The sequence below is a fragment of the Cnephaeus nilssonii genome (genome assembly GCF_951640355.1).
Source record: "Cnephaeus nilssonii genome assembly, chromosome: 14".
NCBI lineage: Eukaryota > Metazoa > Chordata > Mammalia > Chiroptera > Vespertilionidae > Cnephaeus > Cnephaeus nilssonii.
The window spans coordinates 2549653-2564356 of NC_137085.1; the positions used below are offsets into that span (position 1 = coordinate 2549653).

A 14704-nucleotide genomic window follows, 5' to 3' on the forward strand; every position below is an offset into this window, starting at 1 on the left:
CGGGACCCTTCAGTCCTCAGGCCAATGCTCCATCTGCTGAGCCAAACCAGCTAGGGATTACCCAGGTTTTTAAAAAACAACAATTGCAAGGACCAACTCCTGACCCAGGACGGGCTGCCTGCCTCTGGAGGAAGAGGGGAGTGTGGCTGGGCTTGTGGTTTCTGCTGCCCATGGGGAGGAATTCGTGGATTTCAAGTTCAGATGGGAACCCACCAGCACTAAGTGGGGGATTGTGGACAGATCAGAGCCTGCCCCTGGGAAGGCGAGGCGGGGAGTCCTGGCCAGTGGCCTCTGTCGGGGGACTTCACATTCTGTTCTCCAGGGGCCGGGCCTTCCTTTACCGATTGGAACCCTCCGGGAACCCTGTCCTGGGAAGGCCTATCAGGCAGCATTGTGTCTGGGGAAGTGTGGAGAGCGGCTACAGCATTTGGACAGATTCAAGCCGCGGCCTAATGAGAAGGCAGGTTCTCTCATGGCAAAGCCACATGCCAAGTCCCCACTGGGAGGCAAAGCCCTCCCAGCACAATTATAGCCAAAGGTTATGGTTGTAAGCTTGACCATATGGTCTGAAACTGTGGTCCCACCTGGCTAAGTGATGTAGGCTGTGGAGGTGCAGCAAGTGTTGCAAAAACAAAGCTTGATAGAGTTCAGGTGCATGTAATTGAGTAGATTTGAAATCCCAGAGAACAATGTAAACATCTTGAGCACTTTTCCTCATGGAATCTGAGTATAAAATAAAGACTTGGCTTGCAGGCTGTGGCACTGTCTCTCCATCTGAGAGCAGCGTCCCACCTAGCCCCAGCTTTATTCTCTTGTCTGTTTTCCTTAATCCTTCACTGCCCCCTCCCTCAGGTTCACCCCTGGCCGTGCTGATCCAGCCACAGGGAAGGATTTGTGATGCAGCTTATTGAAGGCGACAGCTGGGCCCTGGGAACCAGAGCTGCAGCTCTTCACAGGGTTCCTTTCACCCAGGACCAGGCGCTGGACCGCCCTGCTTACTCTGCTGGCACGTGGTCTGAGGAGTCCCAGGTGAGTGTGGGTTTGCAGGATAAACGTGCTGATTCCTGCCCCCTGGCTCCCCTCTGGCCCAGATGAACCCAGGGCTGTGAGGTCTGAGGTCCCATCTCGGGCAGTCGCCAGTTTAGACTCACTGTCCTGAGGGTAGCCCGGCTGGATTCCTGAGAGCCCGCAGCCCCTGGCTGGCTGCCCTCGTTGTCCAGGTCTGTGCTGTGGTTCTGCCATGGGGAGGTGGGCGATGGGAACCTCTGGTGGGGGAGGTGGGAGGATGGGGCAGGGAGGGCGGCAAGGAACAGCACCAACACTGCCCGCTGTACCCACCGCCCGGCCAGGGAAACACGGGACCGTGTGCATCAGGGTGGCCGGTTGTCAGGAACCTTCTCTCCTCTGAGCCCTCGCCATGCCCCTGGGGGACTAAAGAATGGAAAGGTGGAAGAAAGTCCTCCCCTCCACCCCCAGAAACCTGACACGGTGAGCTTTGGAGCTTCAGAGCTGGGATTGAGTCCTTGCTGTGAGGGCCTGGGCACATGACCTCTCCTGGGGCCTAGTAACTGTCTACAACGGGGTGTCCACAGTGCCCACCGCCCGGGCCAGGTGAGGTCAGGAGGGGGAGCCTCGGTGCAGGTGGTGCCCCGTCCCAGACCTTGCTGAGGTGGCCATGGCCCTGCATCTCACCTCTGCCTCCCGCTCCCCTCCAGAGTCTGCCAGAGCCAGCGGGCAGCACCCTGGCCCTGCCGGTGGGCACCCACGGCCCAGCCCTGGTACCCTCTGCTCTGAGCCCAGCGGGATGCGTTACTGTCTCTGCCTGGGATGCAGCTGGAAGTGAATGCAATTCTCTCCCAGGCCATTCCCAGACCCCGTTACACAGAGCCCGCTCCCCACTCAGCGCTGACCCTCCTCTGACCCTCTCTCCTCCTCTGAAATGAGGGGACACCCCACTTCCTGAGCCAGACACGGGCAGAGACCGGACGGGCGGCTGCAGTCATGAGGGCAAAGCGGGTTGCCAGAGAGAGATGCGGCTTTATTCAGGAAGAGCTGGGGCGGGAGGTGGGCTCCCTGGGTCCCACCTGTGGCCTCTTGCGCAAGGACATTAGAAGCCAATGGCTGTGGGCATCTGAGCCCCCTCAGAGTCAACAGTGGGGGGCTCAGGGGCGGCGTCAGAGTCGTCCGAGGGGGGCACGGGGGCGGCGTCAGAGTCGTCCGATGGGGGCACGGGGGCGGCGTCAGAGTCGTCCGAGGGGGGCACAGGGGTGGCCCCGTCTCCGGTCACGGTGGGCAGGGCCTGGTAGGTCTGGGTCCAGTACTGCAGGTAGCTGCTCCTCAGGTGCTGTTTCATGGACTGGCCATCCATCTTCTTGTTAATCTCCAGGTAGTTGCCATTTTCCTGGGTGTAGGGATCCCACTGGGTGGGCACAGCCAAGTGGCCCTTGTTGGGGTCCCTGCACATGAGAGAAAGGCTGTGTGGGGTCTGAGGGCTCACGGGAGGCCTCCGTGCTGACCCGAACCACCAGGGCCCCTCACTGTGTCCTGGGCACTGGCTGGGCATGTACGTGTTCTGTGCCCAGCCAGTACTCCCCTCCCCTCTCCTCTCTTCCTTTTGTTCTTTTTAACCTGCGCCAGAGATGTCATTCCATTTATTTCAATGGAGAATCAAAAGGAGGGGGAGAGACAGAGAGAGAGAGCAACATTGAAGTGAGAGAGACACATCCCCAACAGGCCCAACCAGGGCCAGGGATTGAGCCTGCAATGAGGCATGGGCCCTAGATGGGAATCCAACCCGGGACCCTTCAGTACACTGGCCCAGGCTCTATCCACTGAGCCAAACCAGCCAGGGCCCAGCCAGTACCTCCTATCCTCACACACAGAGAGGGGTACTGAGGCTCAGGGAGGTGAAGTGTAGGAGAGGGGACAGGTATGTGGGCCCAGGTGGCAGGAGGCCTGGCCCAGCCTCACCCGCCTTACCCAGTCCTGGCAAAGTTGGTCCAGTAGGCGATCATGGCCTGGGAGACAGTCCTGTCTTGGGCCCGGTAGCCCAGGGGCGTGGCGAAGGGCTTCCCAAACACGTACTGGAGGTCATCGGCGTGGTCGGCGCCCACCCATTTGGGGTAGACTGGCATGCGAGTGGGGTGGGAAAACAGGTAGGTGTAGGTCCGGGCACTCCTGAGAAGGGGAGGGACACGGCCCAGGTTGGCAGGGAGCTCACCTGGGCTGCCCACCCAGAGCTGGGCCCTGGAGGGAGGCCATCGGGAGAACAGGGCAGGTCCAGGAAATCCCCCGACTCAGGAGGGACCTGGGTCCCTGCACCCGGGAAGGGAAGGCCATGGGGTTATGTGTTCTATAAATTGAGGTGTCTTCCTTCCTTTTCTTCTGCAAATGAATTTGTGTCCTTCATCGAATGGGACAGGCATTTACCTCAGAGGCACTAACGCAGCAATTAGAGACCAGTGTACTGCCTTGTTGCTGCAAAGCTTTCTGCCTACACTCCCTAGGCATTGTTTTCTCTCCCTTCCGTGTCAGCATCCCTAACTTAGGTTTTGTTTTCACAGGAGGTTGACCAGGTGGCCGCAGTTTGAATGTTGGCCAACTCCAAACCCGCAGCAGAGACCATCATCCCCATTCTGTCCCCTTCAGCGTGGGGGAGGCGGGCAGGCTGCGGGTACTGCCAGGGAAGGCCTGAGGGCTGAGGAGGGCTCTGTAAAGGCCCCTGAGCTGGGAGGTGAGGAGGGGCCTTCTACAGGCCCGTCAGGCCAGGGCAAGGCAGATGGTGCAGGCACCGCTGGGACCCCATCACGGCTCTCCCGAGCCCCCCTGACCCTTGAGCCGCCCACTGGGGAGGCCTTGCTGGGCAGATGTGAGACCCAGGCAGGCCTCCCCTTCCCCGATCCTCACTTGGCGCTGGCTCTGTGCTGGGCCACGGCCATCTTCGTGGGCATCAGGAAGAGGATGTCGGTCTCAAAGTCCACCACCGTCTTCTTCTTGGCCTCCTGGGAGGAGTCCTGGGCCCAGGACGCCGTGTAGAGGTCAAAGGTGGCGTTGGCACCTCTGGGTCCCTTGGCGAAGGTGAGCCCTCTGACCAGCTTGAAGAAGTCCTCCCTGCAGGGACAAGCTGGCACTGGACCCTGTAACCGGGGCCGCGGGAGGCATCCCCCCCCACAACCCTCACCCCAGGGCCCTGCAGATGGCCCGCTACACCTGCTGGCCTCCTCCCTCAGCTGATGCCTCCCGAAGGGGCTCCCAGGCACGCCCTGGGCCCTGCGCCCTACTCACTCCGTGACGGTCTGCTTGTCCTTGTCAATGGCCGGCATGTCAATGGTGGCAAAGAGGTGGCCGTCCATGTTGTTGGTGCCAGCGATGTAGTCGATGTCGGCCGCGTTGGCGAAAAGGTTGATGGGGTTGTCGGGGATGAAGTCTCCGTCCACGACGGGGACGAAGCCCAGGTAGTGCAGCAAGGGGTCTGCGTGGAGAGCAGCAGGAGTGCAGGGGGTGGTGAGTGAGTGAGTAGAGGACAGAGTGATCAGTCCTCTAGTCCAGTGGTCGGCAAACCACGGCTCGCGAGCCACATGCGGCTCTTTGGCCCCTTGAGTGTGGCTCTTCCGCAAAATACCACGTGCGGGCACGCACGTACAGTGCGATTGAAACTTCGTGGCCCATGCGCAGAAGTCGGTTTTGGGCCTGGGCCAGTCTATTTTGAAGCAGTGGCGTTAGAACACTCAAGGGGCTAAGGAGCCGATGTGGCTCGCGAGCCGCGGTTTGCCGACCACTGCTGTAGTCCACAGGCACTCGGTCTGTTCCTTAAAATTGGGTGCAAATGACTGTATGTGGCATGGTTGGCGTTAGCCCAAATATACATCAGTTTCCCAAAGGCGTCAGGACCCAGGGAGGATCAGAGGGAGGGATGGCGCCCTCTGCACAGGGCCAGCCCTCAGACCCGGCACTTCCTTGCTCCTTTGGGAGCATGGCCGTCCCCCCATGTGGAGCCCCACTCACACTCCATGCCCGCCAGAGGCATCTTATAGGCCAGCGTCAGCGCCCGGGGGTCGGTGACCTTCAGACACTTGGCCAACCTAGCGGTATCGTCCAGGGGGCAGCCCACCTTCTTGGCAATCTGGGGGTGGAGGAGACAGGTAGGTGAGGCCAGAGCAGGCAGAGAGGGATGGGATCCAGGACAGGGCATGGAAAGGAGGTAACCCGAGCCCCTCTCCCACTGCAGCTCCCCTTTACCTGCTTAGCCCAGGAGAGAGGGTCCTTCTGGATGGCCCAGGGGGCCAGCGCCACGCCACTCTGGCTGATGGCTCGCCGGATGAGGCCCTTGTTGTAGGGAGAGAGGGTCTGCGACACACAGAGGTCCTGTCACCATGACCTCGCCTCTCCTGCCCACCCGGGCTCCACCAAGCACAGCCAGACTCAGCATCATGCCTATCCCCACAGCCCCATCAGCTCCCCTAGCCCCCATCAATTCCCCCAGTTCCCATCAGCTCCCCCAGCCCCCATCAGGTCCCCTAACCCCCGTCAGATCCCCCAGTTCCCACCATCTTCGCCAGCCCCCGTCAGCTCCCTTAGCCCCCGTCAGCTCCAAGCCCCCATCAGCTCCCCTCAGTCCCCCCACAACACCCTGGGAAGAAGGCCCGCCCTCCCGGGTTCCCCAGACCTGCAGAGAGACGCTGGCACCTCCGGCCGATTCCCCAAAGATGGTGATGTTGTTGGGGTCCCCCCCGAAGGCTGCAATGTTCCTCTTCACCCACGCGATGGCCATGTGCTGGTCCCGAAGGCCGTAGTTACCTGGGGCGGGTGGGGGAGCCCATGAGGGACTGGGGTGGGGGGAGAGCTTCCTTCATGTGGAGACCCCTGTCAAACCCCAGGATGGTGCACACTCAGGTCCCAGGAGGCTGTGGAATGAGGTGCTGGAGGGGGTGTGGAGCTCAGGCAGGGGACCAGCAGCAGGAGGGCCAGGCTGCTCATCTCTCTTGTTGACACCGTCACTCTTGTTGTCTGTCTGTCCTACAGCTTTGTGTCCCCTGAGTCACCACTTCAGTGTCTCATCTTCTGTCTCTCCCTGGGTCCCTATCCCCGCTCCCTGGTCTCCCTGGGTCTCTGTCCCCACTCCCTGGTCTTCCTGGGTCTCTGTCCCCGCTCCCTGGTCTCCCTGGTCCCTGTCCCCACTCCCTGGTCTCCCTGGCTCCCTGTCCCCGCTCCCTGGTCTCCCTGGCTCCCTGTCCCTGCTCCCTGGTCTCCCTGAGTCCCTGTCCCCGCTCCCTGGTCTCCCTGGCTCCCTGTCCCTGCTCCCTGGTCTCCCTGGGTCCCTGTCCCCGCTCCCTGGTCTCCCTGGCTCCCTGTCCCCGCTCCCTGGTCTCCCTGGCTCCCTGTCCCTGCTCCCTGGTCTCCCTGGGTCCCTGTCCCCGCTCCCTGGTCTCCCTGGCTCCCTGTCCCTGCTCCCTGGTCTCCCTGGGTCCCTGCCTGGCTGCTGGCAGCCTCTTCTCTCGCTACAGCTGCCGAGGGGCTCCTGTGCCTCACTGTCCACCTCCAGGTTCCTGGCTCTGGGAATAGAATCCTGGGACTTTCCAGGTTCTGTGAGGAGTTGATTGGGATCGAGGGGTGCTGAAGCACCCCCCACCAGCTCCCTCACCCCCGGCCCCAGGCGCCCAACATACCTGGCAGGTTGGCATCCCCAGTGCTGAGGAATCCCAGCGGCCCGACGCGGTAGTTGAAGGTGACCACGATGACGTTGCCCCGTGTGGCGATCTCCTCCCCGTCGTACAGGTAGTTTTTGAGGACGTTGGCCCCTTGGCCGGACCCCATGAGGAAGGCTCCTCCGTAGATCCAGATCATGACAGGCAGGTTCCGGGAAACTGAGGCAGGAGACAGGCCCATTGACCCCAGATATCCCCTCCTGATCCCTCTGGGTGCTTGTTTCAGGGAATTTCAGCTCTGGAGCCTCCCACCCCCACCCCCCACACACCCAAGGGTCTGGGCAGGGGTGGGCCTCTGGCTGCCTGGGCGCTTTCTGCAGGTTTAGGGAACTGGAGGGCACAGGGGGGGCGCACCTTCCTTCTTGCCCTGGGGGACCCAGATGTTGAGGTAGAGGCAGTCCTCAGAGCCATAGGTGTTGTCCTGGGTGAGAGTGGCTTGCAGGCATCGCTTCTTGAAGTCCTTGGCCTTCAGGGTCCCTGTGGGTGACCAGGGGGCCTGGCATGAGGATGGTGGCCTCTGGGGACCCTATTCCGAGTACGTCGGATATTCCAGGCCACTCTCAGTGTGGTAATCTTAATCGGGCTATCCAAGGACTATACACAAGTACAAGATCACCATGAATGCCATGCGCACGCATGCTCTTCTATAACCCAAAATACTGGCAAAAAGCCTCTTTTGTGTGAGTAGCATAAGGTTGTGACCAGCAGGCGCGGCTGCCCGGCGAGGCTGTAGCTCTAAGGATGGTTCCTGTATAACTAGCTCCTATGCAGGAGGCTTCTGCTTTGAGGGAAAGATGTGTTGTTACCCAGCCGGTGTGCGGCTCCCTGCTGTGTGGGGCTTTGCTTTGAAGCACTGTTTTGGCTAATGGCTCCTTGTTAGCAGTGGCTACCTGGCCATTAGCTTTACAGTAAAGATTCTCTTCTATACCCACACCTTCTCATGGCTTCTCTGTCTACCGCCCGAGGTCCAGGAAGGCCCAGCCACTGGCAGAGGGGCTCGGACTGACAGTTGGCGAAGTGGAGCAGAGGATAAAAGAGGAACTGAGGTCCCAACAGTTAGTACAGCGAGCAGGGTTCAAGGAGGAACTGGCTCTGACCCTTGGCGCTGTGCGGGGGTTCAGAAGTGTGAGCGGCTATGGAGCGGGTGCTCCCACACTTGGCGTAGTCGCCAGGATGGAGCAGTGAGTCCTCTCTGACATGCCCCACCCACCACCCCGGGCACAGGGCCAGCCCAGCACCCACCCACCCACTCCCACCTTGCCAGCCGGGGTGCCGCTGGGCGTTCTCCAGGGCCTTGGGCGGGGCGGCGAAGGGGATGCCCTTGAAGACGTCCACAGAGTTGCCGCCTAAGAGGCCGAGCTTCTTGTTGACGCCCTCCACGAAGCCACCTTCCGTGTACACCGCGCCCAGCTGGGGAGAGGGACGGGCTCAGGGGGCGCAGGCTGGGCGGGCCAGCGGGGTGCGGCGATCCCAGCAGGCTCTAGGGGCCCAGACACAGCTTCAAGGGGGGCTGACCTGCACCTGAGACCAGGACCACCACCTGCCCACGTTACTGAGGAGCAGCTTGCTGCCCGCCCCCGCCCCCGCCCCGGGGGATGCCCTGCCCCTGAATCTCAGAGGAAACTGCTTTAACAGGTGGGCATGTTTCTGCTCAGCGAAGCCTTCCCACAGGCTGCAAGAGGCAGGGGGGAGGTTTGGATTCTGGCCTAGCTGTGACCATGAGCCTCAGTTTCCCTGTCTGTAAGATGGGTGACCACAGTGTGTCCTGCTGGGTCCGTTAGCTTGTCCAGCTGTCGGCAGTGGTAGCCGTTCGTGGGCACTGAATGCTTCATGCCCAACTGTGAGCTCCTGGAATGGGGCCTTTCTTCTCCCCTTGCCCGCACCCGTCCTGTGAGCTGTGCTCCCTGCTGAAAAAGGCCCCCCCACTGTCCTCCCAGGCCATCGGAGCCTCTGCTGGGTGTCCAGCCCCCTCACTGAGCTGGCCCCACGGGGGCCTACAGTCCCCATCCGCCCAGTGCCTGAGCCCGGTGCTCATCTACCCCGTCCCCGGAGGGAACAGCTTTCCTGTTCCAAGTCCCCCTGCGGGGGCGGCTGTGTGATCAGAGCCAGGCTCCCACCCTCCATGCTGCCCTCACCCGCCCTGGGCGGCTGGGGCAGGTGGCAGCTTCCCAGCTCTCCCCGGTGCTGGGTTCCAGGTGCACAAGGGCAAGGCAGCCCTGCACCCCAGGCCAGGCCCAGGCGGGTGGGAGGGGGTTGCTGGAATTGGAGAGAAGGGGCCAGGTGCTTTGGGCAGGGGCTCGCTCTCTCTCTCTCTCGCTCTCTCTCTCTCTCTCTCTCTCTCATCTCAGGATGAGCCTCCAGTGCCAGGCCTCCAGGCATTTTTCCTGACCAGCCTCCGTGGATGCTGGGAAGGAGTAGAGGGCCAGGTCTGCCTGGGGAACAGGGTCACCTCACATACGTGTCTCTGTGTAACTGAGGTCGTCCTGAGGGCCCCAGCAGGGAGGGCCAGGGCATAGGGACACTGGCCCTGTGGGCAGTGTGTGTGGGGGGGTGGGGGGGCGAGGTGGTGCGGCTGCTGGAGCCGCGTGGAAATAACCCGGTTCCTTCCGGCTCCAGAAAAGGACACCCCAAAGAAAGAGAGGGACCTCCTGCTGGCAGAGGCCCAGGGCCAGTCTCTGAACTTCCGGGGGACAAGGGCAGGTCCCCGGGGCAGCAGGGGTGCGGAGAGCAGGGTGAGGGGTGGAGGAACAGCAGCAAGGTGGGGCGTGGGGCCCCCCGTCATGCCTGCCTGGAGCTGTGGGTTCCTGTGGAAGCCCCGCCCTCACCCCTGGCAGGGCCCTGAGGGAAGGGATCCTGTAGGTGCCCCGAGGCTCCCAACTCCCCCTGGAGGGGCCCGGCCACTGGCAAGCAGGTGGGTGTCATCCCCTCTCGGGGGCATGTCTCCCGGCTGCGGGTTGAACTAGACCGAGGTCCAGACTCCTGTTCCGACGGTGGGGCTGTGATGGGCAAACTGCCGGCCTGCTCAGGGCCCAGAGCCCTTCTGAGCCGGGCCATGGCCACCCCCGGGCAGAGGGAGAGCCCAGGGCCCTGGAGCCCAGGCAGATGCGCAGATCAGCCCTGAGGGCCCAGTGACTCTGGGACTGCGGGGACAGGCGCCTTGTGTGTGCTGGTGAAAGGGCCCCTGTGTGCCCTGGAGCGCCTGGCCAGCCCTTCCTCGTGGTCCTGACATTCGAGTTCCTGGGCGTCCTGGCTGCCAGCTGCGCGGCGCCAGCCTGTGAGCGCGAAGGCAGGAGCGCAGGGGAAGGGCCAGAGAAGTGCTGGGCTGGCTGTGGGCTCTCGGGGGCTCTCTGTGCCAGCGCCCACCTGCCTGCCCCTCCGCGGAGCCGTCCCAGGTCCCAGGCCGGGTTAGGGGAGCTGATGGGCGCCTGCCGCGTCCGCGGAGCCGTCCCAAGTCCCAGGCCGGGTTAGGGGTGCGGAAGGTCTCCTGCCGAGTCCGCTGGGCTCTCGCTTACCTTTGCTGCGCTCACTCCTGCCAAGCAGCAGGCGAGGCCTAAGATAGCCAGCTCCAGGCGCCCCATGGTGCGTGTGCCTGATCGGGGGCCCTGCCTCCAGCCCGTGGGTATTTATGGGGCGGGAGCCATCCAGTGGAGGGTCCCCTTTCCCTCCTCCGACCTCTGCCCCTTCCTGCAGGGTGGCCACACTCCAGGTGGTGTACGTGGGACCAGCACAGCTGTCATTTCCAGCCTGGCGCGGGCTGGGCCAAGGTCAGGCAGGTGTGCGTGCACACACATGCACACACACACATGCACACACACGCGCGCACCGGTGCAAGGATGGTCTGCCTTTCCCAGGAGCCACTGTCGGGAGCTGGTGCCCTCGGTGCACCTGCGAAGGTTACTGGGAACAGAGGCAGATGGCACAGGCCAGGCCCTGTCCCAGCACCACATGGACGCAGGCCAGGGTGGCTGCCCACTGACCCAGAGCCCAGGACTCCTGGGATGGCGTGGGGAGGCTGCAGGACAGTGGGCAGCAGGAGCCGGGCAGGCCGGGCCGGGAGGGTGAGGACCGGGGAGCAAAGGCCTTGAGGGTGCGTTTGTTAACAGGCCTCTGGCAGCTAGTCCCGTTCTGAGAGCCTGTTCTGCAGGAAGCAATCCTGAGGTTGTGCACATGGCCAATGAGGCCACCGATGAGCAGAGAGATGCCAATTACAACCACATGTCAATCAGCTCGCACCGCCTGGAGGGCCACCGTCAGCAAATCAACAAAGAACAAGGGCTGGCGGGGTGTGGAGAAGAGGGAACCCTCGTGCCCTGCTGGTGTGATGGGGGCTGGTGCGGCCACTGTGGGGAACAGTCCGGAGCTGCCTCAAACAATTAAAAATGGAACTGCCATTTGACCAGCGATCCCCCTTTGGGAATATCCTAAGAATCCTTAGGCACCAATCAGATTGAATGTGTGCACCCCTGTGTTCCTAGCAGCGTTATGTACAATAGCCACGATCTGGAAACAGCCCGAATGCCCATTAGTAGACAAGTGGATAAAAAGCTGTGGTACATGTCCACCATGGATTACTAAATAGCAGTAAAAAGAAGGAACTCTGACCCATTGAGACAGCTGGGAGGGTCCTGGAGAGTACCACGCTGAGCGAAATAAGCCAGTGGGAGAAAGACAAGTATCACATGATCTCACTCATGTGGAATCTTATGAACCAAGTAAACTGACGAATAAACAGATCCGTAGACATGGATGCATGGAACAGAAGGACAGATCTCGGAGTGAAGGTGGAGGGTGGACGGGAAGAGGTGAATCCAGAATTTATGTGTGTAGATGCAGGGCCCCTGGACACAGGCAATAATAGACAGGGGAAAAACTGGGTTCGGTGGGTGGGAGCTGGTTGGAGAGGGAAAAGGGGAAAATGGACATCTGTAATACTCTCAACAATAAATTTAAGAAAAATATACTTGGCTGGCGTGGCTCAGAGGTTGAGTATCCATCTATGAAGCAGGAGGTCACAGTTCAATTCCCAGTCAGGGCACATAGCCAGTTGCAGGCTTGATTCCCATTAGGGGTGTACAGGAGGCAGCTGATCCATGATTCTCTCTCATCATTGATGTTTCTATCTCTCTCTCCCTCTTTCCTTCTCTCTGAAATCAATAAAAATATATGTTAAAAAATAAATAAAATTGTTCAGCTGGCGTGGCTCAGTAGTTGAGCGTGGTCATTGCATACACCGATAGGTTGCGGGTTTGATTCCCAGTCAGGGCACATGCTGGGAATGTGGGCTGGATCCCAGTAGAGGGCATGCAGGAGGCAGCCAATCGATGTTTATCTCTCTCTCCCTTCCTCTGTCTGAAGTCAATAAAAACATCCTATCTAATAAAGAGGGAACATGCAAATTGACCATCACTCTGCCACAAAGATGGCAGCGCCCATAGCCACAAGATGGCGGCACCCAGTCCTCTCAGCCCCAACAGAGTCCCCCAGTCCCACGGGGGGGCGGCCGCTGAGAGCGGGCAGCATGAGCGTTCCACCCCGGCTGCGGAGGGCCTCTGGGCAGCGGGCATGGAGTGGCCTGGGGGGCTGTGGGGGGGGGGGGGGACGCTTGTGTCGTCGCCCCAGTGACAAGGCAAGTGTTCTCCATCTGGCTGCAGAGTGCCTCTGGCCAAGCCAGGCGGGGAATGCTTGCATCGTTGCAGGCCGGGCTGAGGGACCCCCCCCCCCCATCCCATGCACAAATTTCATGCTCTGGGCCTCTAGTATATATATATATAACCCTGCTGGTGTGTTAAAATCTTCATTTTTAAGAAATTAAAAAATTAATTAAAGGAGGTAATTCTGAATGGGGGACGGGGACTTGTGTGCTGCGATGCTCTGGGCAGTGTTGTTTATAGGCATTGAGGAGGAAGGGAAGAGGGCCGCGCCCTGTGTTTTAATGACGGGGGTGGTTACTTCGCATGTGTACATGCGCCTGCACAGGGTCGGCGACACAGCCGCTGAGTGAGCTTGCCTGGAAGTATCCAGAGGAGGCGACAGTGTCCCGCAGAGAGAAATCCCCGCTGGCTTCTGTAGCAAGTGGGGTGCTTCCTGCTAACCTTGCTTTAGGGAGCTGACTTTAGGGGCATTCCTTTCACCCAGAGAAGATGCGGCCGATGTTTGAAGGCCAGCAGAGATGCTCTCCCTGACCACACTCTGGGCTCCCTGAAGGCGTTCCCCACCAGGTGTCTCGGTGCGTCCGCCTCACGAAGCACCGGGCAGGGCTGCTGCAGCTCGAGGCCCACCCTCCGGATCGGATCACCCTCCGCATCTCCTCGGCTCCTCAGCCTCCACCCACCCTGGTGCTCTGGTCACTGCGGGTGTCTTCACCCAGGACCCTGTTGGCCGGAATGGCCCTTACCCTGGGTCCCGATGAGTCATTTCCCACCACGGGCCGCCCTGCTCCTTGGCTATAGCGCCCACTCGCCCACGCTCTATAGAGGGAGCTCAGGTCTACACAGAGGTCTCTTCCCTGTTGGAATGGTCCTGAATAAAGTCTGGTTTTGCCACTTTACTGTCCGCTCTGGTTTTTCTTGGACAGTGATGGTGCCGTGACTCAGCTAAGATCGGATTCATGGCTGGACTCCCAGACCTCTCACACCACGGCCCAAGTGTACACCCCGGAAGACTCTGTCCTCACTCCCATCTGATCGGGGATCCGTTGGTGAGCCAACTCCTGACCCACTGCTCTGGGTGACGGTCCACTGAAGCATGGTAAGGACAGATCTCAGTTCTTAACACATTGCTGACCAGTTGTTTTTTAAATATATTTTTATTGGTTTCAGAGAAGAAGGAAGAGGGAGAGAAACATCAATGATTGGCTGCCCCCCACATACTCCCCACTGGGGATTGAACCCGCAACCCGGGCATGTGCCCTTGACCAGAATTGAACCCGGGACCCTTCAGTCTGCAGGCCTACGGTCTATCCACTGAGCCAAACTGGCTAGCCCTGTGGTCGGCAAACTCATTAGTCAACAGAGCCAAATATCAACAGTACAGTGATTGAAATTTCTTTTGAGAGCCAAATTTTTTAAACTTAAACTTCTTCTAATGCCACTTCTTCAAAATAGACTCGCCCAGGCCGTGGTATTTTGTGGAAGAGCCACACTCAAGGGGCCAAAGAGCCGCATGTGGCTCGCGAGTCACAGTTTGCCGACCACAGGGCTAGGGCAACAGACCAGTAGTTTTATTGCTAGCTTTACCCAGTTTCTATTGAATGAGTACAAAAAATGTTTTACATAAATGTTAAAGGCACACTTTAAAATTAAATACCCATTGCATTTTGAAGTTATTTATTACATGTTCTTACAAGCTAATCTTTTAAAATATGGTAGTTTGTAAAACACTGTAATATGAAAACACGAGAATTCTCGTGATCCGTCCGCAATGTGTTATGATTCTGGCCCTCACCCGAGGATATTTTTCCATTGATGTTTACAGAGAGGAGTGGGAGAGACAGAGAGAGGGAAACATCTACGTGAGAGAGACAGATCCACTGGTTGCCTCCCCTATGCACCTGGGGCTGGGGATCGAGCATGCAACCAAGGTATGTGCCCTTGACCAGAATCACACCCGGGACCCTTCAGTTCAAGGGCCAACACTCTATCCACTGAGCCAAACTGGTGAGGGCCCCAGGTTTCTTTATGAAGCTTGAACTCCCAGGTCAACAGAAGCTGGGTTAGGGCCCAGGTCAACAGAGGCTGGGTTAGGGACCCAGGTCAAGAGGCTGGATTAGGGCCCAGGTCAACAGAGGCTGGGTTAGGGCCCAGGTCAACAGAGGCTGGGTTAGGCCGCAGGTCAACAGAGGCTGGGTTAGGGACCCAGGTCAAGAGGCTGGATTAGGGCCCAGGTCAACAGAGGCTGGATTAGGGCCCAGGTCAACAGAGGCTGGGTTAGGGCCCAGGTCAACAGAGGCTGGGTTAGGCCCCAGGTCAACAGAGGCTGGATTAGGGCCCAGGTCAACAGAG

General features: G+C 59.9%; 1 protein-coding gene across 1 annotated transcript; it reads right to left on the reverse strand.

Moving 5' to 3' along the window:
• Positions 1–2107: 2107 nt before the first annotated feature.
• Positions 2108–10282, reverse strand: LOC307111207 (bile salt-activated lipase-like; the record flags this gene model as incomplete). Its single annotated transcript, XM_079790936.1, has 11 exons — positions 2108–2456; positions 2980–3177; positions 3907–4110; positions 4285–4471; positions 5005–5122; positions 5239–5346; positions 5666–5796; positions 6666–6863; positions 7059–7181; positions 7961–8114; positions 10217–10282. The coding sequence occupies 11 exons, from the start codon at positions 10280–10282 to the stop codon at positions 2108–2110; spliced, it is 1836 nt and encodes a 611-aa protein (XP_079647062.1).
• Between the last annotated feature and the right edge of the window lie 4422 nt (positions 10283–14704).